The sequence below is a fragment of the Myotis daubentonii genome, chromosome 5, assembly GCF_963259705.1.
Source record: "Myotis daubentonii chromosome 5, mMyoDau2.1, whole genome shotgun sequence".
NCBI classification, from domain to species: domain Eukaryota; kingdom Metazoa; phylum Chordata; class Mammalia; order Chiroptera; family Vespertilionidae; genus Myotis; species Myotis daubentonii.
The window spans coordinates 62,537,503-62,563,540 of record NC_081844.1 but is presented as its reverse complement, the minus strand read 5'-3'; the positions used below and the strand labels follow the sequence as shown (position 1 = coordinate 62,563,540).

At 43.5% G+C, this 26,038-nt stretch overlaps 1 protein-coding gene across 2 annotated transcripts in view; it reads right to left on the bottom strand.

The window, feature by feature from the left end:
• Window positions 1-26,038, bottom strand: part of MAML3 (mastermind like transcriptional coactivator 3) — a 389,550-nt gene that overhangs the window by 142,836 nt on the left and 220,676 nt on the right. For both annotated transcript variants that reach the window (XM_059697995.1, XM_059697996.1), the window contains exon 2: window positions 14,436-15,947. In XM_059697995.1, the coding sequence (XP_059553978.1) occupies window positions 14,436-15,947 (1,512 nt within the window). The remainder of the gene's footprint in view (window positions 1-14,435; window positions 15,948-26,038) is intronic.

The following is a 26,038-nucleotide window of genomic DNA, read 5'->3' as shown; positions in this document are numbered from 1 at the left end:
TGGGGCGGCTCATCTTTGCCAGCTCAGGCCTTGCCCTGCTAAGCTCCTCTGTGCCAGTGCCACTTAAGCACTTCAGGAAATGTCAATAGCCTTTCATGGTAGTTATGCTGTCCACAAATAGGTTCACAAACTCTTGACACGCCCTTCAGAGAGTAGACCTGCTCCTCCTCCCCTAGAGTGTGACTGGACTTAATGTTTTGCTTCAAATGAATAAAATAATGAAAAAGCGAAGGTGTGTGACTTCAATACCATGTCCAAAAAGACAGGGTAGTTTCCTCCTTGTTCTCTCTTGAATCATTCGGTCTGGGGAAGCCAGCTGCCACGTTATGAGAACACTCAAGCAGCCTCCTGGAGAGATCCACGTGGCAAGGAACTGGGGCCTCCAGTCAGCAGCCATGGTGGGAGCCCCTGGAATGCAGTCTCCGGCCCCAGTCGGGCCTTCAGATGATGCAACCTGAATGCCCAGCTGGCAACCTGACCGTAACCACATGGGAGGCCCTGAGCCACAGCGACCCAGCAAGCTGCTCCGGGACTGCTCAGAACCGTGTGGGGCAATAAAGGCTTGTTTTATTGCTACGTTTGGGGAGTGATTTGTTACTAGCAATAGACAACGCATACAATACATTTTCCAAAGGAACTCTTGTTTATTTTGGAGTTAAGTTTTAAAAGTCTGACTGAAATGCCTGTTTTAATCTATTTAGAAGTAATAATAGTTTTCATTATTTGGTGAATACTTGTTTACCTGTTTCTAATATAGAAAAAGGTTAGATGTTATAAGTGTTCAGCGGAATTAAATCCCACCTTCATTTTTAGCTTCTGATTAACAAAGACAAAGACAAATGATTTTTCTCATAATAATAAAGGCCTCTAGGGGGTCTAAGAGACCTCTGAGGTAAAACTTGGGGACATGGATAGATTTTTCCTGGAGGTGTTTTCCTCATTTAAGATCTTTTAATGCAAATGAACAAAAAATGTGGCATTTCTATATTTTATATTAAAATATGACAAATGAGTAATTTTTATTTTAAATAGGGGTAAATGTAAGAGGAACAATATGGTGATAGCTCAGGTGAAAGAAAACTCTATCGTCATTTCAACATTAATATACTTTTATCATTTTGTTTGCGGTCCCTGTCCACGTAATTTCACATGTATATGATAATGTATTCCTTCCAGGATCTCTGCATCTTTGTATGTCCAGATCTAGATATTTCAGGTACATAATAAATGTCTGTTGAATGAATGAATGAATGAATGAATACAGTTGGCTTTAGAGAAAAACTGAAGCATAGTTATACTTGCCTAGAGGATTAAAAAGGTGTGAATAGTACATGATATGATTAATATTTTAAATTTTAAAAATATATATAGTACGTACTGTGGGTCTGATACTATGCTAAATGCTTTACATAAATTAGGACACAGCGTTATCATAATTAACCTGTTATTATCATCCTCATTTTCTACGTGAAAAACCTAAAGTTCTGAGAGGTCGTGTAAGCTGCCCGAGGTCCTGCAGGTAATGAAGCGGTGAAGCAGGATTTGAATACCTGTCCTAGCTTCAGAGTCAGCTGGTGATCCCTGCACTCTGCCACCTCCCACCAGGGTGGCTCCCTGAGTGCTGTCACCCAGGCCGTCCCCAGGTCCACAGAAAGTGAAATGAGGGAGAGCATCCTGCCGAAGCCGCCAGTGCTGTGCCCGTCGGTGTTTGGGGGCATCGTGTTTATTCACGCGTTCCTCTCACTAGGCCACCGATTGAACACACTGCCAACTGTCCAATTATTAATATTCACATGGAGCTAAGTGGGTTCTTCTCTAGCTGCACACTCCCCCCCGCAACATAATTAATGAAGCTCATCAAAACCCTAGAAAACAAGCCCAGAGCACCAGCCGCCCTCACTGACAGGCTAATAGGGGGTCAGGGGCTCCCGACCTGCCACAGGATGAGTGTATGTCCCCACGGCTGCTCACATATGCTATGCATCCTGGTAGGACATGCATGACTAAGGGCCACATCCTCCTCCAGAGAAACAGCCGCCTGACACACAAATGGCAGCGGGCCCCACAGAGCAGGTGGGTTCTACCACGCAGGGCACAGACCTGCTGTGTGCGGCCGTCCAGGGGGAAGGGCTCAGGGCCACTCTGAAGAGGGCCCCTGGCCGGGCACAGGGCAAGGGGAAGCACGAATCTATTCTGTGAAGTTTAGGGTCATCTAGCTTTTGAAAGGTGACACAGAGAGCCAGCTGCTCTGAAAGAGCCTCTGGTCCTGCCTATCGCCTTTCTGATCACAGAGCAGATTATTTTTGTTGCTGTAGACCTGCCCCATGACAACGGAGCCCTTGAAATGTGACTGGTCGGATTGCTCTGTGCTGTTAGTGTAACAGACCCGCCAGATTTCAAAGACTTGATATGGAGAAAGGAGGTAAGAATGTCTCATTAAACCTTTTTATATTGATTATATGTGGACACAATAGTATTTTAATATATTGGGTTAAGTACGAAATATATTAAAACTGATTTCACCTGTTCCGTTTCTGCCCTTTTGTTATGTGTCCAGCGGAAATTTTAAAATTCCCTGGTCTGCTTGATATTTCTATTGGACGGTGCTGCCACACCTGTCTGGGCTCTGAGGGGGATGCAAAGGCCCTGCAATTTTCCAGAGCTTTTCTCTGGGCTGTTCTGCCACATGAATGAAAATCCTACTGACAGGCGATACTGAGACGAGCAATATGCACCATGAAGGCTGCTCGACAGTCAGACGTGAGCCACCTCACATCTCAGCGCCTGCAGTCACCCTTCAGCCGGCCAGGTTCACACCGCAGCACCTGATCGGCCACAGCACTGAGTGGCCCATGCAACTCGGGTTCTTGTTGCACTGACCTGAGAAGCTGACGCTCTGCTCTGTGTTTAGTGGCTTTTAGTGAACGGGCAGGTGCACCCCACCTACGGCTGTGCAGTTTGTGGCTAGCACGACAGTGTCCAGCAGAGGGTGCAAGGGGGGTTGCTGGCCCACCTGGGGTGCCCATGGGGCAGCCACTCCCATCCATCTGCTCAGAGGAAATGCCTTTCCTGTAATCCTCACCACGGCACCAGAAAGCCCAGTGATGGCCTGAGATGGACCAAGTCTCTACACCCAGAAATGACCTTTCTCCTTGCATCTCTGACGAACTTCAGCTTAGCACTGGAGGTGCTCCTGGCCTAACAAGCCGATTAGAAGGTCCTTTGTAGGAACTGGCTGGAGCCCAGTGCAGGAAAATAGCCCACACGGGCTTCCAAACATCTCAGATGCAAAAGCAATGAGAGAATGCAGCTATGCTCTTAAAACCTCTCCTAGGGAATCACAGATTACTAAATAGAATTACCAGCCTATACACGATTTGGGGTCAATTTTTATTGCTCAGTAAATAAAAATGTATAGGTAACCTGCATGATTTCATGTATCATATTAAATAATCACAATGAGGTATTGGAAATGTAATGTGAAAGGTATTTTGATTCTTTTAAAAAAATACATTGATTTTTGGAGAGAGAGAGAGGAAGGTAGAGGGAGAAAGAGAAACATTGATGTGAGAGCAGAACATTGATCTGCTGCCTCCTGCATGCCCCCCACCATGGATCGAGCTGCAGCCAGGCATGTGCCCTGACCAGGAATCGAACTGGCAACCTTTCCAGGTACAAGATAACGCCCAACCAACTGAGACACACCGCCTATGGCGATATTTTGATTCTTTATGTACTGAGTCCGATGCAAACCATTTGATGTCATAAAGAAGGTTAATTCCACAGAAACTTGCTCAGGAGCTAAGATATAATAGACTATCTTTGCAAAGTAAAAGAGCTCTCCCTCACCCCCAAAAGCTCTGCAACCTGTAGAAAACCCCAGAATTGCTATGAATAGTTAATGAATGATGACACAGTATGTTTCAGAGCTTGTCACCCTGCTTCCCTCGTGTACTTGCACAAGCACCATCTTTAGAGAGTGCTCCTCCAAGTAACAGGTAAGATGTGACCAAGTCGATCCTTATGATAGAAATAGAAAGCAAAGAAACGCATGACACCCTGTTACTACTTTAACTAATGAAAACAACCATGTTTATAATAATATGACTTTATTCAAAAATAAATACTTGTAAAAACAAAAAGCACAGGAGTAGCTATTTGTGGCTTTATTAAATGCAAACTTTAAAAAATCCCTATGAGCTTGCTTCACACTTTTTGAGGAGTGTGAAGAAGTATCTTAACGAATGGAAAATATGAATCAGATAAATAATAATAAGTGTTTGAATTTCTCTTAAACACAGATAAGAATTGAGATTTAGATTTCTGTATGACATGACCATCATTTTTCACAAACTATTATAAGACCCTAATATTTAACCTTATGATCATAAACATTTTTTATTGAAAATTTTTTTAATTAAAGAGATATCTTTTTATTGATTTCAGAGAGGAAGGGAGCAAGAACTAGAAACATCAATGATGAGAGAGAATCACTGATCAGCTGCCTCCTGCACACTCCACACTGGGGATCAAGCCTGGGGCAGGGCATGTGCCCTGCCCAGGAATTGAACCGTGACCTCCTGGTTCATAGGTAGGTTGACACTCAACCTCTGAGCCACGCCAGCCAGCATGATCATAAACATTTGATCCCTTTACCTTTCATCCTATCATATATTCAGTCATCAAGTTCTGTTATTTCTTTCCTCTAAATGCCACTGTACCCATTCCCTCTTAAATTTAAATGTCCCTTCCAGATAGACCCTTACTATCTCACACCTCAAATAGTAGAACACCCCCTAACTGTTCTCTCAAATTTCACCTCACTAGTCTGCACCCTTCCCTGCCGCCTGGCTAGCCTCTGCGTGGCCCACTTCAGGAACAACCCTTTGCCTGCACGAGAATGCCTTTCCACCCACCCTCCACCCAACTACTCACCCTTGTGCTTGGTCTATCTCAAAGCTTATCTCCCCCTGGAAGGCTGCTCTGGTCTGTTCCAGGCTCTGCTGACCTTGCCTTCTCTTTGCTCATGGTCCTTGGTGCAGACCTAACCATTTGCTGCTTTGTATGGACTTCACGTGCAGGCCTCTGCATTACTCTGATTAGGCTGCACATTGCTAGCCTCTGCAGAAAGTATTATTATGATACCCATTTTTAGTCCATAATATTTAGATTTTAGGAGTAATATACATGGGGAGGCTATGCTTGGTTAAGTCTCACAATTTTCTATACTTGTGACAGGCTAGTAGGCTCCTGTCAAGACCACCCTCTAACACGTGGATGCACTGGAAATCCATTGGCAGCATTGGGCAGTGGCCTAGGGTGCAGGGATGACATTGGATGCAAGGGAATCTCTGACTCAAGAAGTAAAATAAAATTGGGAATTTGGGTGTGGCAACACCTCCTCAATGCCCAGAGGCGTCTGGGAAAGGTGCCTGGATGCCATCCTTGATGGAACAGTGTCAGAACACAGAACACCAAGTTGTGGCCCTACCGATGTGCGTGCGAGCAGCCTTGCTGCGAGGAGGCTGTCCCAAAGATGTCCTAAGGGAGCCTTGTGCTTCCTTTAATGTACATACTTTCTAACTCAGGGCAGTCTCTCTTCCTATAGGTCTGAGGAGAGAAGCTCCACACACACAAGGCTGTGCCCTCAGTAGGCCCTGGTACAGAGCAATGAATAACCAGTCCCCTCTTGGAGACTAGGGCAAATTCACCCTTCACCATGGAAGGAGAGGACGGCCTGCTTTGTCCTATTGAGAAAATCAGCGGGAGTGATTCTGTGGTTTACAAAACATAGCTAGGATCCTCAACCCTATTTTCATCACAGTGTTATTTACAGTAGGCAAGATATAGAAGCAACCCAAGTGCCCATCAGTGGATGATTGGATTAAAGCATGTGGTACATATATACCATGGAATACTACTCAGGTGTAAAAAAGAATAAAATCTTACCTTTTGCATCAGTCTGGGTGAATCTAGAGATTATTATGCTAAGTGAAATAAATTAGACAGAGAAAGACAAATACCGTATGATTTCACTTACATGTGGAACCTAATGAACAAAACAAACAAATAAATAGAGGTTCATAGATACAGAGGACAGACCGACAGTGACAGAGGAGAGGAGGGTGCGGGGGCTGGGTGGGAAAGATGAAGGGATTTAGCAGTGCGAATTGGTAGCTACAGAACAGCCACGGAGATGTAGATTACAGCATAGGGAACATAGTCAATAATATTGTGTGGGGCCAGGTGGGTACTTGAAGCAATGGGGGGACCATTTGGTAAAATACATGCTTTTCTAACCTCTTTGCTGTAACATCTGAAACTAATACAGAATAATAGTGGATGTCAACTATAATAAAAAAGTAAAAAAATAAATTAACAAAATTTTACTCTAACCTAATAAAAAAAGAAATCCATTAAACAAAGTAACCACAATTTCCCATCTTACTTGAAATAATTCAAGTCTTAGACTTCACAGAATTTATAGTTCCACACACAATAACTGCCATATTTAAGCAGCTGTAAATATCGAGTATTGAAATAAACACAGGCTGCTTTAATTAAAATGTCAGTTACAGTGGTGGTGAACTGCTTGTTAAAATGCATATTCCCAGGCCCCGCTCCAGATTCTGAACCTTCGGCAGTAGAATCTGACTACCTGCATCTTAAACAATTTCCCCAGGTGATTCCTAGGCCCGCAAGTTTCAGAAACACTGTTTGATGGGTTGTAAGCTCTCTCTTGGTGCACAAAACCTTTAAAGAGTATTCTCATAGGGGGCTAATTAAAACCTCTTTCTTCCCCAATGCTGTTATAAAATGAATTTCTTTCCCAGAACTTGTCCTTTTTTGCTGTTTACACTTAGCCTCATAATTCTACGACTCTGACAGGATTTTCAAAATATGCCAGGATGTGTATGGAAATGACCATTATACCAACCAACATTTCACTCGTTATCTGCATTTTTAAAGCGGTGCTGCCCACTGCTCTCCCCTCAGCTGGGTGGCCCTGGGTTCAGGCTGCGATGAGTGTTCTGTCAATATTTTACTTTGTATCTGAGTTGCCAGATACTATTGGCTTAGTCAGGGTCAGGGAACCTAAATTGTTTTTATAGTCCTTGAAGTAAGTCAATATTTTCAAGATTCTAAAAACTTCTCAGTGGTTATAACTACAAGACCTTATTCTGACACCGCATGCTGATCATGTTGACACTGCTGTCCTTTAGAGCACGTGTTTGGCACATGTAAATTTTATGTTAAGACAGCACTTTAGGTTTTATGAAGCCAGCTCCAACAGAGGCCAACAGGTTAGAAGCAATAGTGTGAAATTTGCCGTAAAACATAAATTTCAATATTGGATAACATTTGATATGCCGATAGATGCTGAAAGTCACCAAAGGAGCCTCTAGCAGCGGTTCTCAACCTGTGGGTCGCGAACAATGAAAATACCTCCTGCATATCAGGTATTTACATTACGATTCATAACAGTAGCAAAATTATAGTTATGAAGTAGTAACGAAAATGATTTTATGGTTGGGGGTCACCACAACATGAGGAACTGTATTAAAGGGTCATGGCATTAAGAAGGTTGAGAACCACTAGTGGATCAAACACCCATCTTTACCTTAGCTTTCTGCAATGCCTTGGTACGACAATAAAGGAATAACAACAATACAAATATTCAAGAACGAAGAGGATGGAAGATGGAAATAGCAATCGAGGGATGTCAACCAAATTTTGGAAGTTGAAAATCAGGGGGCTCAGTGGCAAACGACTTGGAAGCTCAGAGAAAGCGGAATCTGATCCTGCGGTAGGGGAAGCCCAAAATAAAGCAAGATGGCTCAAGCTGAAGAGTGCTCCAACATCTCAGGACCCAGAAGCACCTCCGGAGGCCAGGTGGGGGTGGCGTGCACAGTAAAGGAGAGTTGGCTAAAGTCCTGTTTAAGTAAGAGGTGGACCAGACATCCTCCCAGACTGGAAGAGGGAAAGTGTATGACTCTCTGGAGAGACTAAGCCACAAAGCTCTGGAATCCTGCACCCCAGCCCTAGCTGAAGTGGGCAAGGAGCCATGCAAACACAGGGAGATTAAGTGAAAGTCTACATTGCCTTTATTTAGTGAGATATCCTTCACTAACACCATCACCTACTCACTCCATTCTTCTGCTCAGCTCCAGAAGCCAGCCTCCAGGTTTACAACTCCCAGTAATGAGATGGACGGAGTCTTTTCTGTCTGGTCTTTGGGGAAAGTCTACAGACATTGACCCAGTGAGATGGCTGGGTTCTAGCCCAACCCCCCTAGAGCAAAGCCAACAGTTGACAAGCCTTGTGGAAGGACAGAGAGCAACTACTTAGCTTTATTTTGCCTCACTCTTAAAATAAACTAAATAACCCAGCCGGTGTTGCTCAGTGGTTGAGCATCAATCCATGCACCAAGAGTTTACTGGTTAGATTCCCAGTCACAGCACATGCCTGGGATGCGGGCTTGATCTCCAGTAGGGGCAGTGTAGGAGGCAGCTGATTGATGTTTCTCTCTCATCCATGTTTCTATCTTTTTCCTTCTCCCCTCCTCTCTCTATAAAAATCAATAAAAACATGTTTAAAAATAAAATAAAAAATAAACAGACATTTGAGAAAAGTTTCTAACATGAAAGAAAACATAAAATAAAATAAAATGAGCATATGAAAAAGGTGCTTAGGAGAAACAGGTAATGGGGGACACAAGAAAACTTAATCTAAAAATGATAATTAATATCCTTAGATTAAAAAGGCTACATCAGAGAACAAGAAAGAGGCTATGGAAATTTTAAGTATGATAAATAAAATGAAATGTTTAGCTTTAGAGATGGAGGATAAGGGTGAGGCCATCTCACAGGAAGTGGAAGAAAGGATAAAAATATAGAAAGTTGAAAAGATATGAAAATTAGAGGACAATCGGGAGACCCAATGCATGATAAATAAAAGTTCCAGAAAGTTAATAAAGAGAAAGGGAAAAGAAGAAATTATTAAAACACGAGAACATATCCCAAAATTTAAGGATACATGTTTCCAGGTTTCTGGGTAAAAGTTCATAGTAACAGACATAGTGAGTGAAGGAATAGATCATCAGGAATTTCAGGGACAAGAGAGAAGATCTGAAAAGCTCCCAGAGTGAAAAAACAGGTCCCACCCATAGAGTGGGGGATCCAAATGTCACTGGGTATTACGAAGCCACAGGACCATGAAGAAAGGCATTTAAGCAGCAGAGCCAGAGAACTGTAGGAGAGAAGAGTGGAGCAAGAGGGTGTAAGCCTTCAGGATAGACATTGAAGGGGAGGGGAGGGGAGGGAGGGAGGGAGGGAGGGAAGGAGGGATATATATATATATATATATATATATATATATATAGAGAGAGAGAGAGAGAGAGAGAGAGAGAGAAAGGGAGAGGGAGGGAGAAAGAGACTGAGGAGGGGAAGAGAGAGAGAAGGGGGAGAGATTGTGAAAGAAAGAGAGAGAAAAGGGGAGGGGGAGAGAGAGGGAGACAGGGGAGGAGAGAAACAAAAAAGAAAAGAAAATGCAAGGAAAATAGATGATCTGATGTGCTTGATCCCATTGAAAGTTTTACAGAGTCAGAAAAGTTTGAGGATAGATTGAGGGTAAGTGCAGAAATAACACCAATTTTTTTAAAAAAAGAGGCAGTTATTAATCCCAGGGAAAACAAAAAGTCATACTAGAAGGTAAATATAATCATAATATGCTACACAGCTAAACTGTGAGGCACTATGCAAAAATTCCATGTAAGTATGGAAGACTTTGAAAATCATAATTTGTAATATATCTAGCTACACTGAGAGTATGGGGCAAAGAAAAAAAAGAGGTTGTGTGTGTGGAGGGGGTTGTGTTCGTGAGGAGGTAGTGTAAGGGAGCTGAAGCTTCATCTTTTATAGAATCAAATAACTGACATATTGAGAAACAGCAGTCTATGGAATAAATGAGAGAAAATGACTTAATGAATTGAAGTGGTCACCTTGGGAAGCAGAAATAAAGAATGAAGAGGATGAAGCTGCTCCTCCTCATTACAAGCCTTCTGGCCTATTTGACTTTCTGAGCTATGTCATATATTATTTGGATAAAATAATCACACACACACACACACACACACACACACACACACACACACACACTAAGGAAACGAAAAAAAGGACTCCAAGTTGTTAAAGTTAAGGACAATGTATCTTCAAAGGGATTCCTATGATGGCTGTTAATACTGGAGCTCTGTTCTTTTTTTGGAGATTTCATGGTTAAAAATCTTACAATGAAGACACCTCACATGGTGCCCAACAAATTTTGGTAAAATAAAATGGAAAAGTAAAAACTTTCTATAAAACATGAGAACACATGTACTCATTCTGATATACACAGTCATATACTGCAAACAGCATGCAAAGTATTAATAAAGAAGCATAGTCATCCTATTCTCTAGTCCTCTGGTGGCAACTACTAAAAATGAACATCACACCTTGGAAAGGACTCCCTTTCCGCTGTTCCGTGTGAAAGGCATTCCTGGGCTCTGAGTGCCTGTAACTCGCCTGGCCCCTCCTTTCAGAGCTGCTCCACTGTTTCTGTTTGTCAGACACAGAGACCGGGTTTGCCTTTCCCGCAATCTCACTGTTGTTCCACTGGTTCAAGATTACCACCTGCTATCAAAGGAGCCCTTTCAGACTTGCCTTTCCAGTTCTTCTGTTTGATCTCAAAGGCAGCTCTGTGTTATTTGTGCTAATGCTCTCTCCACTGGAGCTGAGACTCCACTGCAAACACACTTTGGTTCCGAACAACGATAATCACCATGTGTAATGATTTATTATCATCCTTATGTTTAAGATGCAGTGTCAGGTACTATGCAAAACGTTGTAAAATCAGGAGGGAGGGAGGGAGGGAGGGAAGGAGGGAGGGAGAGAGAGAGAGAGAGAGAGAGAGAGAGAGAGAGAGAGAGAGAGAGGAGAGGCTGTTCTAGAGAAAGAAAAAAATTAGGAAAAAGTAACAGATAGACTTGGCCAAAGTAAGTTATGGTTATTTCATCACAGAATCACATATTTTAAATATTAGAGAGCAGCCCAGAAAGTACAATACGAGAAAAAGGGAAAGGAGAAATGATTAAAGAATTAATACGAAAACATAACCCAGAGAAGACTTGAAATTTCATAATGGTGGCAGTTTCACTGATACTTTCATTGTCGCTATCTTAGCTGAGATTTTATAAGAATTCAGAGCAGGTGATAGGAGTGAGAGAGAAGGTGAAGAGAGGAAAGAAAAGAAGAGTGAGTGTGAGGAGAACGGTTTGGAACTATCTATCTGCTAAAGCAGGGATCCATAACTAATACTATATGTAAATGAGTGGAAAATAATGGCCCCATCTCACTTCAACTGGCAAATTGGGAAAATAAGAAAGTTTTAAAAAATAATTAGCATAGTATAAGCTTTTTTTAAAATAGGGGATTTCCCTTCCTTAAAAACTATCTTCCCTAATGGTAGAATTAACATACATGTATGACAGAAAACTTGGTAAATTATGAAGGGAAAACAGTAATCACTCATAATTTTACCAACCAACTATACCATTCTTAATATTTTAGTTATTCAGTATTTTTCTATATGTATGAAAAACACAATCTGGATTGCAACATACAAGCTACTGTATGATCAATCTGCTTCACTTTTCCTATGAGCATCAGTCAATGATAATCAGTCAATATCATGATAATCAGTCAATATCATGATTTTCATGTCCATTATTTTTCCAAAATTCTTATTTTGGTCACAATTTTCCACTATTGTAATTAACACTCTTAGCACATAATCTTTGTACATAAATCTTTGCTCAATTTTGAAAAAAGTTGTTTTTGGGCGCTTTCTAGTTTTGGTTCCATCTTTTTTGAAATGTCTAGGAACTGAGTGAATTTCTGTTCATTTCTGAGAGGAATTGCATTTTCTGCAAATGTCCCAAATAAGTAAACATCTTTATAAAATAATTATGTTGAAATCAATGTTCTAGTGTTAGTGGCTTTGGTGCTCAAGTCATTCATTAAAACTAAGTGTTGCGCATGGTCCTTGTGGCCAACAAAGAATAAAGTGAATTTTAGCAACAGCAGAAAACAAATTTGAACTACACCTATGTATAATTACATTTTATGTCTTGCCTGTAATGCGTGCATGTCTTTGTGCCATGTACTCGCATAGAGTGCAAATTAACGATTCTGAGAGCTATGTAAATACTGCTCCACAATCAGATAAAAGCATGAAATAACTGGTATGTTTGCAGAAGGATATTCACATGTTTATATGTGTATTTTGAAGCTTGTTTCAAACAGTGGTGAGTTAATATTTCATTAAAAAGCCTGCTTTTGCTTGATGGCTCTGTATGAGGTTAAGAAGTGATTATTCTAATGAGGCCTCAATAACGCAGATCCTGTCCACCCTGAAAGTACCTCGTGAGATGGCAGGACCAGAGGACAAGCCCATAGATTTAGTCCAGAAAACCATCACCTTCATTTCTTCACCTGACGGAGCTCTTTCCAAACATGAGCTCTGTAGCTTAAGGCCTCAGTTACTCATAGTGAGGCAAGCATAAGGACCTGAAATAAGCACCTTTAAAATTCATGTCCCAGCAAAGACAAAAACTTCATCCCAAGTTAGCAAATTTCAAAAGATAGTCAGTTGGGAGGGTGGTGGTGGTGGTGGTGGTGGTGGTGGTGGTGAGGATGGGCTCACACTGCACCCACATGTCTGCAGAGCCTGGGGATTAGAATTAATCATCTTTGGTCTGGCTCGGAGGAGATATTTTACTGTAGCTGGCAGAATTTGCATTAAGATGAAGACGAGACCATTCTGACAGCTTGTGATCTCATAAACCTCAGATATGCCTGGGCTACAACAAACATCCCTGTGAACTGCCTATATTTTTGCCTGCTTCAGAACTTAATTCTGAAGTGTATAAAATGTCACACCTTTCCAATGGTGTGTGTGTGTGTGTGTGTGTATATATATATATATATATATATATATATATATATATATATATATTTATATGTGTGTGTGTATATGTGTGTGTGTGTATATATATATACCAAAATAATACGTAACAGTTCACATATCAATGATGCTTTCCTACCCTCGACTGATTGCAGTTGACATAAACCAAGCTACATTTTTATTTCTCCAGACAGAATTTCTTTAGAGCTGGCCGGCATGTGCAGACAAGAAACCACTGTGAGGTTTTGGGATTGGAAGGCTGTGAAGGACAGGAACCAAGCCACAGAGCTCAGGCCTGTCTCTGCAGGCCAGCACCACTGCCAGCTCTGTGGCCTCCATCAAGTTCAGGGGGGTTGGGTGGATATGAGGCGGGAGGGGGTCACACCAGGAGATAGAAGAGGCAAGCAGTTGCCTAGTGATGCAAGAGCTGCCTGCATTACTTCTGATGCATCCAACTGTGGATACATATCTGAGCACTAGTTAGAACCTGTATGCACATGCCCCTAAAGCAAAGACTTTCCTGCAAAACCTCCAATTGCAATGCAAACATTGGCATCCTGCAAGGACTAGGGCACAAAACAGCAGTAGGCAGTACAGTGGCAGCTCATGAATTCACCCCTGTATGGAGAAGGGCAGTAGAACAATGCACTTCCCCATTCTCCTCTCCTTCAAGGTAGAGGAAGTGGTACATGGACGGAGCTTTGCCTGTTGCCACAGTGGTCAGGATGAGGAGGTGAATGCTTATCAATGAGTACTCACTCCCCATTGGCTGACACTCATTTTTCCATGGTACAGGCACCACTGAATTTCCCTGAATTAGAGCTGAATAAACTGGAGAGGTTTGACTGCACTCAAGTCACAAGCTTGAAGCAGCTTCTAACTGCCTTAGTTCAGCGACAAATCCTACAAAAATCTATCCTGCAGGACACTCTGAAAATACAGTAAACTCTCTCAGATTTGAACATCAAGAACCCAAATGTCCAGGATTCACAACTCCGAAAGCTCGGCAAAGGCTGTTGAGGGCTTCATCAAAGCGTTGCAGAGATCCCCAAAGGCTCTGGCCTTCTCAAGGCCGAGTGTAAAACCGAAAGACCTGGGAGATAAGGAGACCAGTTCTGGCCCTGGGACTGCTACAGCACTGTCTCCCTCAGAGTGAGGACCTTATGTAATTTTTCACTTCTTATCTGCCACTGGGAATCAAACTTTTTTGATTCCCAGGCATTCAACTACAGGCAAGTTAATCGGGCTAACCTTTTCCATCTCTTAGAGAAAAGGAAGGAAAAAAACCCCAAACCCAAACCTGACAACCCCATGAGGATGTGTAGGACGCATCTCCATAGGCAATTAAACCCTGCTGGTGCCAAAGCATCCCACGTGGACAGTCTGAAATGCACAACCGCACGGCGCAAGGGGGGCATCACTTTCCCACCTACCTGACCGTGGGAGGGCAGTGCCGCGTACGCCAGGGGCTGGTTCATCACTCCTTTCTGCTTCATGAGAAGCATGCGTTTCTGGTCCTCACTCAGGTGCGCCCTGGGAGCCTGGAGCTGCGGCTGCTGCGGCGGCGGCTGCTGCTGGATGTAGGGCATCAGGGGGCTTTTGTTGGGATTGGCCATGGGTGGCGTCATTCTCTGACTCAAGTCCGCATTGAAATGGGTCAAAGGCTTAGTGTTGCCGTAAGAGAGAAGGTTGTGCTGTTTGTTTAAGGAGTTTGTACCCAAGTTATTTGGCTGCTGATTGATCATGTTCATGTGATTCTGCGGGAGGTAGTTATTCATTGTCGTCTTCTGCAGGTTGTTTGCCATCGGAGGCACTATGGGGTTTTGGTTGTTAAAGGCTTGGGGGTACATCATGGGGCTATTTGGTTTTTCTGCAGTGAAAGCTGCGCCGTATGGACTGGATGGAGGCCCCAACGGGGACCAGCTGGAAGTCTGGTTTGGGTGCTGCTGCTGCTGCTGCTGCTGCTGCATGAGCTTGGCCCTCTGCTGTTGCTGCGCTGCCATCTGTTTGAGCTGCTCCGCTGGAGACATGTCGGAGCTGGGCACAGCCCCCGGGCCTGACCCCGAGCCAGCTACCGGCACTGCTGCTGGATTGAGGAGATAACCATTGCCAGGCCGAGGTGGAGCTTGGCCCGGGGTGTGGGCTGGGTTTGGAGTTGGCGGGGACTGGACCGCACAGTTTGCTGGGGAGCTGGCGGGGTTCGGAGCTGCAGGAGTGTTGGCAACAGAAGGTAAACTGGTGGCCGTGGAGACGGTGGAAAAGGGAGGACCGGAAGAAGGCCTTGTCTGGGGAGAGCCCATGGAGATATGTGTAAAAGGAGAGTGAGAGGGGTCGCTCTTCACGCTCACACTCTCCTGGGAGAGAGGGGTCTCTGTCGCTGGCTGCGAGAATTCTGGCTCCTTCTTCTCTTCAAAGTCTTCATTGAACAGGTCCTGTATGTCATCCTCAGGAACCGTGTTGGCCAGCTCATCGATTAATTCTTGCCACTCCTGGTCATTCAGGTTAATATCTGAGAACAGCTTGTTCTGATTTGAAAGAGATGTTTCTGACGTGTCTATGCAGGTAGGGTCGTCTAGAGGTTCTTGTTTGAGGTCCTTGTTCTGCAAGATGGCGAAGCTATCTTCCAGGTCACTGCAACCATTAACAGGCTGCAGCTTAATCTCCGGGAGCCTGCCATTCTTACTTAGGTCTTCTAGGAGCCCAGGAGTGTGAGCCCCGCTATTTTGCAAGGGCAAAGAAGGCTTCAGGTCAAGTTGGTGCAGAGGAGAAGCTGAAGGCAGTGGCATGTTGTTGGGCAAACTGTTGATGGCTTCCATCCCGGTGGGAATGTCCTTGCGTATTCGCTTGCTGGTTGGAGAAAAACTCCCATCGCAAGCACCATTCTGCTGGTCTCCATTAAGTGGTGATCGGGCTCCTTCCAACTTCCTTTTCACAGTCTCCTGGAGCTGGAAAAGAAATAGGAAAGAGAATGATTAAATCTCTAGCTCATAGTTTACTCTTTCTGTGTGCTGAAATGTATTGCTGTCCACTAACTTCTAAGAAGCAGAGCCCACAAAGCTAAGAGACAGAAAACAAACTAAAGATTGGAGAGTGAGAATCATCTATTACTATTTTCAACTGAATGCTAAATGTGACACTTGGACCAAAATGTACTACACTTGAGGAAGATGTTAACACTTACTTAAATTTGTGTCATCTCTTCATTGAGAACATTAAGGAATTAAATAAACAATATTTTTAAAGAACAATAAAAAGCCTCTAAGAAGAGAAAATTTAACACATTTACTAAAGAGTGTAGAAATGAAGATGAACGGTTAACATAACCCCACACTTCCTCTGAGCTCTTATTTTCCAAGACCTCCCAGCACCGGGTGATGCAGTAGCCCAGTCTGCCTAAGGGCATGCCTCCTTTGGTTCCCATGCTCTCATGCTTTCTTGGATTTCCTCCTGTCTCACCGCCTGCTCTTCCTCAGCTCCCTATGTATTCTTCTTTCTTTCCCTTAAATGATAGAATTCTTCATTGTTTGATCTTAAGCTTTTCCCCCCTACCCATCCTACACCCTAGCCTAGATGATTTCACCCATCACAACAGCTTCAACTAACTTCTCTAGTCTAGTGACCTCATAACAACACACCCAGCCCTCCCTTCTCTGCTGAGCTCCACTAACTCCAATGCTTTCTTACCAGATGTTTCTTGGGCATCTACAACTCAACATGTCTCAACACTGAGCTGATTATCTTTTCCTACTCAAACCTGGTCCTCATCTCAGTACTACCCAGTTACCCAAATCAGAAATGTGAGCATTCTTCTTGAAACACCTCACATCATCAATCACTAAGTCCTATGGATTCTGCATCCAAACTATTACTCTAATACACCGACTCATCTCCAACCTCACTGCTACTATCCTTGGCCAGGATACCATTACCTCTTGCTACACTGTTGCAACAGTCTCCTAACTGATCTCCATGTCTTGGCTGCGTTCATCCATCCATTTACTCTTTCACCTATTCTTTTATGCATTGCTTTGCTTTCTATCAATTTTTTTATTCACTGCATTGCCACATTTTCCAACAAAACCAAAAAAGAAAAAACAACAAACAAAACAAAACAAAACATATCGCCCTTCTTGCTTATAACCTTGTAGTGATTTCCATTGTCTTTAGACTAAAATCCAAACTGAACCTACTTCACCTGGCTCTTTTGGTCATCATTCCAGGCACATCTTCTTCCTTCTCAGCTCAGCATCACCTCCCCATCACCTTCCGGACATGTTCTATAAATTCTCCTGAAACTTCAGTTTCTTAAGTGTGCCAAGCTTTGCTCTGCTTCCAGGACTTTGCACATTTTGTTTTCTTTTCTTGGAATATACTGCTTCCCCTCCACCCTCCCTTCCCAGGTTAACAGCTGCTCATCTTTCTGGTTGTATTTTAGACTTCACTTACTTTAAGAAATCTTCTCTTATATCCATTCCCCACGGTCTTCTTTGACTCACCTATACTAGGTTGGGTATGCTGGAGTAAGTCTTTCCAAGCAATCTCTACTTCCCCATCATAGGTCCTACTATACTTTGGGGCAATTATGTAAGTGTCTGTTTAGTGCGCTGCAGGAAGGTGTGACTATAGCTGACTTGATCACTGTGTCTGGTGGGGCTGCACCTTGTGTTCAAGTTCAGTGCAGTGGTTAACAAATAATGGCAAATTGAGCGAATGATTCTGTTGTGCAATTCATAGAGGCTAAAAGAGGTGAGCTTAAATCAGAGTAGGAAGGCTGTCCCATTGACCATAAGGAATGCCTGGCTTTGAGATTCTGCATCCCCAAGAATGGGATCTCATACTTTGGAGTGTGTTGTGCCTACTTAACTGGACTCATTTAAGTCAAATTAAGAAAAGTCTTGCTAATTCTATGAATTTATAAGCCATAAATCTAATTCATCTGTCTGCCCCCTTCCTTTCTGCCAGAAAAGGTAAGTGTGTAGGATTTGTGGTAAAAGCACTTGGCAGAAAGTAAGTACTGGACAAATATTCAATGGGTGACAAAAGGAAGAGAATATGGGGTTAGCTGGGGTTTTGTAGCTTCACAGAGTCGAGGGTAGAAGGCAGAATGCATGGGGAGGGCAGGAGGAGCAGTCCTCCAGGGAAGAAAGGAGCAGGATTCCCTCGGACCCTGCACTAGGCACTCACACGTGGAACTGACCAGGCTCCAGAGGAGCCCCGTGTGAAATAAAACCCGTCTGGAGATGATGTAGGGATTCTAAGAAGTGCCACTTTATTGCTGTTCTCCCATAAGTAGAGAAATCCATGTTAAAAGCAAACAGAAAAGGTCCTTGGGTGAAAATCCAGTCCAGCCCTTGTTCCTAAATCTTATATTTTTAATCACAACACCAAACACTGTCTGCGCTCACTTAGTAAAAGCCCCTGAATTGCTAAAAACAAAGCCTGAATGGGGACGCACTGGAATTTAACTTCAAAGAAGATATTGGGTCAAGCCTTCATATTAGGTAGACACTGTTATAAAATGACGTGATTTATTGAACAAACCAGGAGACTGTGGTTCTGATCATAGGTGTGGCAGATACTTGAATGTAGCTCCAACACAGAGTGGCAAGTTCAAATATCACAGCCTCAGGGCCTGAAGGAAACAATTCGGGGCCCTGGGAAACCTCCTGAAGAGATGTTCGCCTTAAAACAAATAAGCTCTTGTCTTAAAGATGAACCTGACTTTACTTTAGAAAGTCAGGGCCCACCATTCTGTTGTAGGGCCACAGAGTGGATGGGGCAGGATGGAGAAAATAAAGACAAACACTCTGTTTGTTCCTCAGTAGAACAGTGGCAGTCAAAACCATGGACAAGGGCAGGTCTGGTTGGGAATCACAAGTTTCACCTCTTACCAGCAGAGCGGGCCTATGTGGGTGAAGCCGTGAAGGGCAGTAACACAGACACAGGAGCACAGGCTTTGGAGTCAGAATGCCTGGATTCAAACCCACGGCCCTCACTTAAGAGTTAAAACATATACCTGTGTCCTGGAACTTAATAACTGTTAGCTGTGATACCCACCATTAGATATTGAGTTATATGAGGGTAGGAACTTCCCTGTTTTGTTCACTACTGAGTCCCCAGCAGCTCACAGTAGAAACTTGATAAACACATGTTGAATGAATGAATCCTGGACAACATGGAACCTCTCCTAAGCCTTGGTTTCCTTATCTGCAAAATGGGTGAGTAATAGGTAGCTCATAGAGTTACCCTGAAGCTGAACTTAAATGAAATATGGAAAGCACCTAGCTTCGTGCCTGGAGTCCAGTGAGCACCCATTAAACCTTAGCTATTATTATTTTTAAAATTCACTGATACTAATAGCCACAACTGCAACTGGGAGAGATTACTTTCTGGATCTCTAAGACACAGATAGGTAGAATGACAGTATTTCTGTTCGCTAGCCCGCAAAACCCTAATGTTTTCCAAGCATCTGGTGAACCTTTTAAAATGTGAACAACAAAAATCAAATTTGCAATTCAAGCCCACGTCCAAGTGCTAATGCATTCGTGTCCTAGATTGTAAAACAGCTCCAGGTTGTTGAGGTTCAAATCAAATAGATTTCCAGCATTCAACCTGAGTGAATGCTAAGAATTTCTTTGTCCTTGAAAGCCTCAAGTTCTCTCCTGCTGGCCCCTTTAAACCCAAATCTTGACATATACTACATGCGTCAGCGTTTACGAATATACAAAAGACACCACTGAAGACACTGAAGCTATGTTGTGGTTTTTATATTTTGTTTAGTTGTGTCCCAAATAGCATCCCCACTGTCTCAGCACCCGCTGCTATATGGAAAGGTGGTCTGAGAGTCTGATTCTCTCCTCACGCCTCCGGGGAAGGAGAAGGAGAGTGGGCAGAAAGGGATAGAACCTGGGTGCTTTGGAAGACTAACTCACAAGCTCTCTGCTCAGTGAGCATGAGAATGGCTGACTAGCCCTAGCTGGTTTGGCTCAGTGGATAGAGCATCGGCCTGTGGACTGAAGGGTCCTGGGTTCAATTCTGGTCAAGGGCACATGCCTGGGTTGTGGGCTCAATCCTCAGTAGGGGGGTGGGTGCAGGAGGCAACCGACCAATGCTTCTCTCTCATCATTGATGTTTCTATCTCTCTCCCTCTCCCTTCCATTCTGAAATCAATTAAGAGAGAGGGGGAGAGAGAGAGAGAGAGAGAGAGAGAGAGAGAGAGAGAGAGAGAGAGAAAGAGAGAGAGAGAGAGAGAGAGAGAGAATGGCTGACTACATGAGGAAATGTCCTTGTGACTTCCCCACCTCTCCAGGACCCAGGTATCAGTCTCATCCCAAACATCCTTGTCTTAGAGAGTCTCTCGCTCTTCTGCCTTCCAATGCTATGATTTGTGCCCCCGTGGAAAAATCACAGGAACTTTTTATTGAGCATAAGCTTCCTTGCTCCTGGGTTACTATTATTCTAAGTGTTTTCTCCCATTAAGGGATGCTGTGGTGCCAGGAGCTGAAGCACACTGTTCACCCCATGCCAGTGACACTATGGGCCACTATCACCTGTCAGTGACTCTGAAGGAAACAACTCCTGCCTCACACTGGCTCCAGCACCAGTCTCTGGTCTACACGCTGTAGCTCAATGGTGTGTGTTTCTGTGAAACTGTGGGGTGTGTGTATGTAGGAGCAGAGAGAGAGAAAGACAGAGAGGGAGGGAGGGAGAGAGAGAGAGAGAGAGAGAGAGAGAGAGAGAGAGAGAGAGATGATACCCAGACCAGTAGTAACAAGAATAGCTGTGCCCTTGGGGTTATACAGCCCTTTCACAAAGGACCATATTTAGTTTTCACAGCAAACCTTTGGGGTTGGTCATGTGCGGGTCCTGCAGGCTCTACAGGGAAAGGGGCAGAGCTTTGGAGGAGGTGGGATGGGGAGGGTGGATGACACCCATAACAAGGAGGAACAGGGCTAAGATTACAGCCCCTGCTGACATAGAGGAACCCTATTCCCTGAGATTCTCAGGGTCAGTATGTCCACAAAAAAAGATATTCTTTCTTTCTTTAGACTTTTAGCAGTGCTAGTAAGTTAAACACACACACACACCCAATTTCCTTCCCTCCCCAAAGCCCACACCTCTTATGCCTTGTCCTGATTTTGCATGAAATTGGGCATGTTCACAGAGCTTGGGAATAAAGATGATGACACTGCTATTAATGACTACTTTAGGATGGAAGATATCGGGGTAAACCATCAGATTCCTTGTCTTCTACTCCTGATGATTCTACGAGACAGGTGTTACCTTGTAACCCTGGTCTGACTCCACAGCCCACACTACACCCTCATCCAGGACCAAGAAACACAGCCGTACCTTCTTCTGTGGCACTGACTCCAATGCGAACAGTCTGATGCTCCCTCAGACTGTTTTCCGGAACCACCCTTGATTCCACCCTCTCCCCACCACCCACACCCAATTAAACCTCAAGAACTGTCTGTTCTTATCATTAATAAATTTCAAATTCTCATCTTCCACCCCCGATGACACTACTTTAGTTCAGATCATCACTTCTCTCTTGATTTCTGCAGCAGCTCCTGAGTAGTCTCCCTGCGCCAGGCCCGCCTGCCCTCCAACCCATTCTCTGCAATGTGGCTGTGCTTTTCTGAGTAGATGTGAGCCTGATCCAGCCCATTGCTCATCTGCAGCTCTTCGGAGCTGTCCAATGTCTTCAGCATCATGGACGTCTGGCGCACAGGCCCTCCACAACTTGACCCGGCTTACCTTTCCTGTCTTAGCGATCACCTCTGACCTTCTTTCCCCAACTGGCCCTCCAACACCAGTCGACTCTAAACCTTCGTTATACTTAATTATCTGCAGCTCTCAGCACATACAGTGTTTATTCTCTCTCTTCTGAGCCTTTGCATATGCTATACTCTTATCCAACTTCTTCATCTGACTAACTTCCTTTGTCTTCCATGAGGCAGCTTAGACATTTCCTTTAGTGTAGGCTCTTGTGATGGTCCCGCCCCACAACTCCTGATCTTGGGGACCCTCCATGTGATCCCAAGTCATCCTAATACATATTGTCCTATAGCTGCTTTCTTTCTCCTTCATGGGATGGTAGGAATAGATAAACCCTAAAAAGATCTCTGAAGTAACCACACTGAGCTTAAGTCATTGATCCTCAAAGCAGGCACTTGAAAATGTTGGCCTGTATAGTATTTTAGTGGCAACTGATTAAATGTAACATTTATTTGTGCTGGAAATGGCTTGTGGACTGTCCCCTCCTTAATATTTCTGAGGACAGTAAGGATTCAGGGAAACTATGATGAGAACAACGGAGAACATACGAAGAGAAACGTGGAAGGGAGGCTGAGACTGAAACCCAGAGACCTGACGTGACATTGCTAAGGTCACACGTTTTGACACTTACATGAACTGAAAATGCTGGTTATTTTCATAATTGAATTTTAAACTTCCATACAAAGACTTCAAGTTTTCATCCACCAAAGCACCCCACCCCCAACCAAAAATGTGAGTGAACTCCCTTCACTAACTATTAGAGACACAGCTATTTCCTAATATTGAAAGATGAACTGGAATCGCAGTTTGCAGATGCTATAACTAATTTCGAGGCTCAAAAAGAACATTTTTGTCATTTTGATCTGCTCTGGTCAAACCAGAAGATGACTCACTGAATCGATTTTCATATGGTTATTCTCTCCTCACTCTGCCAGCAGATAACTAGCACAGGAACACATAGGCAAATTCGACTTGCTTAGTTAAGGCATTTGATGAGTGACCCAGAATACTCATTAGATATTTTAATTAGCAGAATATGAATAGTGTGCAGAGCATTTTCAGAGTTGTCTCCTAGATTTCAGAGCCCTTAGAAAGGATTTTTTGAGGGTTATTAAGTGGTCCAATTTTCTGGACCACTGATTATCCAACTTTAAGTGACCTGGGCTACTGTGAGAAATGCAGATTTCTTGGTCTCACTTCTACAGTTTCTGATTCAGGAGCCCAAAGTGGGGCCCAGATTGGGACACAGGTAAAATGCACAGGTATCTAAAGACACTTATCAGATTTGATCCAGGGTCTCCAGTTTTTAGGAATTCTGAACTAGATTAATAATTCTGTTCAAGTTATGACATTCTGAAGTTATTGGTTTGATTAAAATACACACACAAACCTGATGTCAATATAAAATGTTCACCAGTGACATTCTGGGACAGCTCATAGACAGGGCTAGGGAACAACACTCGGGGTGAGATGCTTCCAACCTCAGAGGACCTGGGATTCTGCAGAAGCTTGCTGGATGTCTACAAGACTTTTCATGACAATGTTTATTTTTTGTATTTTAGGTTTCTCTGGGCAGGGAGTATCCTAGACCAGGGGTGGGCAACCCCTGGCACACGTGCCAAACATGGCACACCAGTAACTTTTGCTGGCACGCGAAATCCTCTCTTATAATCTTCCATTTACAATTTTTTTCTTAATATCGACTTTCTTATTTTTCAGATAAATTCAGTATAGGTGCATCTTAGATAAATAAATAATTTTACATAACAAGTTATCTTAAAGACCATAGACATGGATTAACGAGAAAGGAAGAGCAATTTCTATGCTTCTGCCTTAACTCCCCCTGCCTTCCTAGATCCGACCAGTGTTTTGGTTTCATCCACATACGCTTGTGAATCTTTGTTCTCAGTGATGAATTCTGTTAAGTCTCGTAATAGGAGTAGCCTGACGGATGAAAGTAGTAGCTCGTGCATATCTCTGAAGGTCACGAAATATAAACCTGATGTAAAATCTCTGTCATCAGTGATGTAGCAGCAAAAGTCCCACTGATAATATCAAATGGAGTCATAAAGTTTTCTGTCGGACTATCAGTGTACATGTATATATTAAAAAATAAATGTATTTTTCATCATCATATACTGTGTTTTTGTCGCTCGAATGAATTTTATTATTTCTTCAAGGTTCTTCACATACATACACCTTAAGAGATATCAAGTAGGCGTAACATGTTTTCAAAAAATTAGGGTTGGCATGCAGAAGAATTTTGAGTCAGAGATTTTGCTGGTTTTGGCACGCACTCACAAAAAGGTTGCCCATCCCTGTCCTAGACATTTCCCCTTTCCACGTTATACACTTGCCTTCATTTTCATGCAATGAACTGAGGGCGTGCCATGGCCTGTGTGCTAGTGCTGAGGGGTGGACTCATTCCCAAGAACAAAGACCACCCCAGAAAGTGAACCTGTGTCAGACATGGACCGACAAAAGTTGAATATGTTTGTCTTAAGGAGATCTATGTGAAGGATAGAGCGACACACAAGACTGTAGGAACCTATCACAGCTCCTGAGGTCTCCCTTCTCAGCCTTGTACACTGCTAACATTATGTCTGAGAGGAAGGAACTTTACTACACAATAAAATTCATGTGGACACACACACACACACACACACACACACACACACACACACACTCGTTCCCTGAGAGCCAAGAGTTTAAAACCTCTACTTTTGATCATCCGAGAACACAGATTCTCCGAACCTGGTCAGTGGGCAGCAATCTGGGTCACTGGAGGGGATGTCTGTCAGCCTTGAGCAGTTAGAAATCTCCATTCTGTAATGCTCCAGGAAGAAAAGGATCGTCTGAACAGGGGCCTCTCCTCCTAATGGGCATCTGAAACCTCAGCTTCAGAGGCCCAAGGAAATGCAGGGGCACCAGTGAGCCCCCAGCCCAGGGGAACAGGACCCTTCAGAATATTCTGGAGGACTCTGAGGTTATTCTTAGAAATGACCAATGATCCTTTTCCTTTTTGCTAAGAGTCAGATTTAAAGCTCTATTCCCAAGTAGTCTCAGGAATATACAGGAGGGTTGTCACTCTCTTCAGTGTTGGGAGCATGGATGCTCACCCAACTCCAGCTGTGGGTACCAGAGGAAGGTCCCCTTTAAAAGCATTTTGAGTCTTTTTGGGTGTGGCTGAAATCTCAGGTATGCTTTGATTCTTCAGTTACTTTTAAACATGTAATCAGCACCAGTTAAACGCACAATAACTACTGAGAATGGATCCTCAAACATCAGCAGAGCATTTGAGGCTGCTGACATTCACAACTGGTGGGTTCCAAGGTCTCTCCAAATCTCCATATTTCCAAATACATAAATGTTCACACAAGCCTGCGGCTTTCTCTGAATGAATGAATAAATTGTATATTCGGCCATGTGAATCCTGTGGATTCTTTATATCTCAAGTTGTAAAGTTTTTCATGAGCTCTGTACAGTTAGTTTAAATCAGTGTTTGAGCAAATTATGAACTCATTAAAACTGAGACTGCTATTTCTGCAAATGCCAAGGCGATATGATTTTCAAATCTCACAAAATGTTCAGTAGAAAGTGCTGCACTTCTAAGTTTTTATCAGAGGATCTGATTCACTGCTTACTAAATATTTCAGGACATTCATGTCATTTAAGATTCTAATTGGCTGAGGACTTACCATGTACCAGGCATCAGGCTAAATGCTTTCCATGTATTACCTTGATTAATTCTCACAATAACCAGAGAGGACAGGAGTGTGTCCCAGAGCCTAGAGCAGAGCTCTCCTCAGTCCCACTTGCCTCTCACTCCGTGCTCTCACCCACTCTGCTGTTCTGTGCCTGCCAACTCCTGTCCTGATCAAACGTGAGCAAACCTTGCTTAGAAATTCTGAAAAAGTGTTTTCCACGCCTGCGTCGTGACAGTCTGGGAGGATGTGTTCATGTCTTTGAGTCAGATCTGCCTGATTCACAGAAAGGCGTGCTCCTCTATGAGGGAGGATGTTACTGTGCAGATTTAGCATGTGTTTGAGGCGTGATGAGAGCTGCAGCCTTGAACGCTTCAGGAGGCGGCAGCTGCGTGCACCCGGGTGGCAGCCCCCTGCGCCAGGTAGCTCTCCGTGGGAAAAGCTCCACTGAGCTCTGCAGTTGCCCTCAGATGCCAACATCTGAACCCTGAGCTGCTCTGCCTTTTCATCTCCATAAGCACACAGACATGCTACATTCTATTTATTTTTAA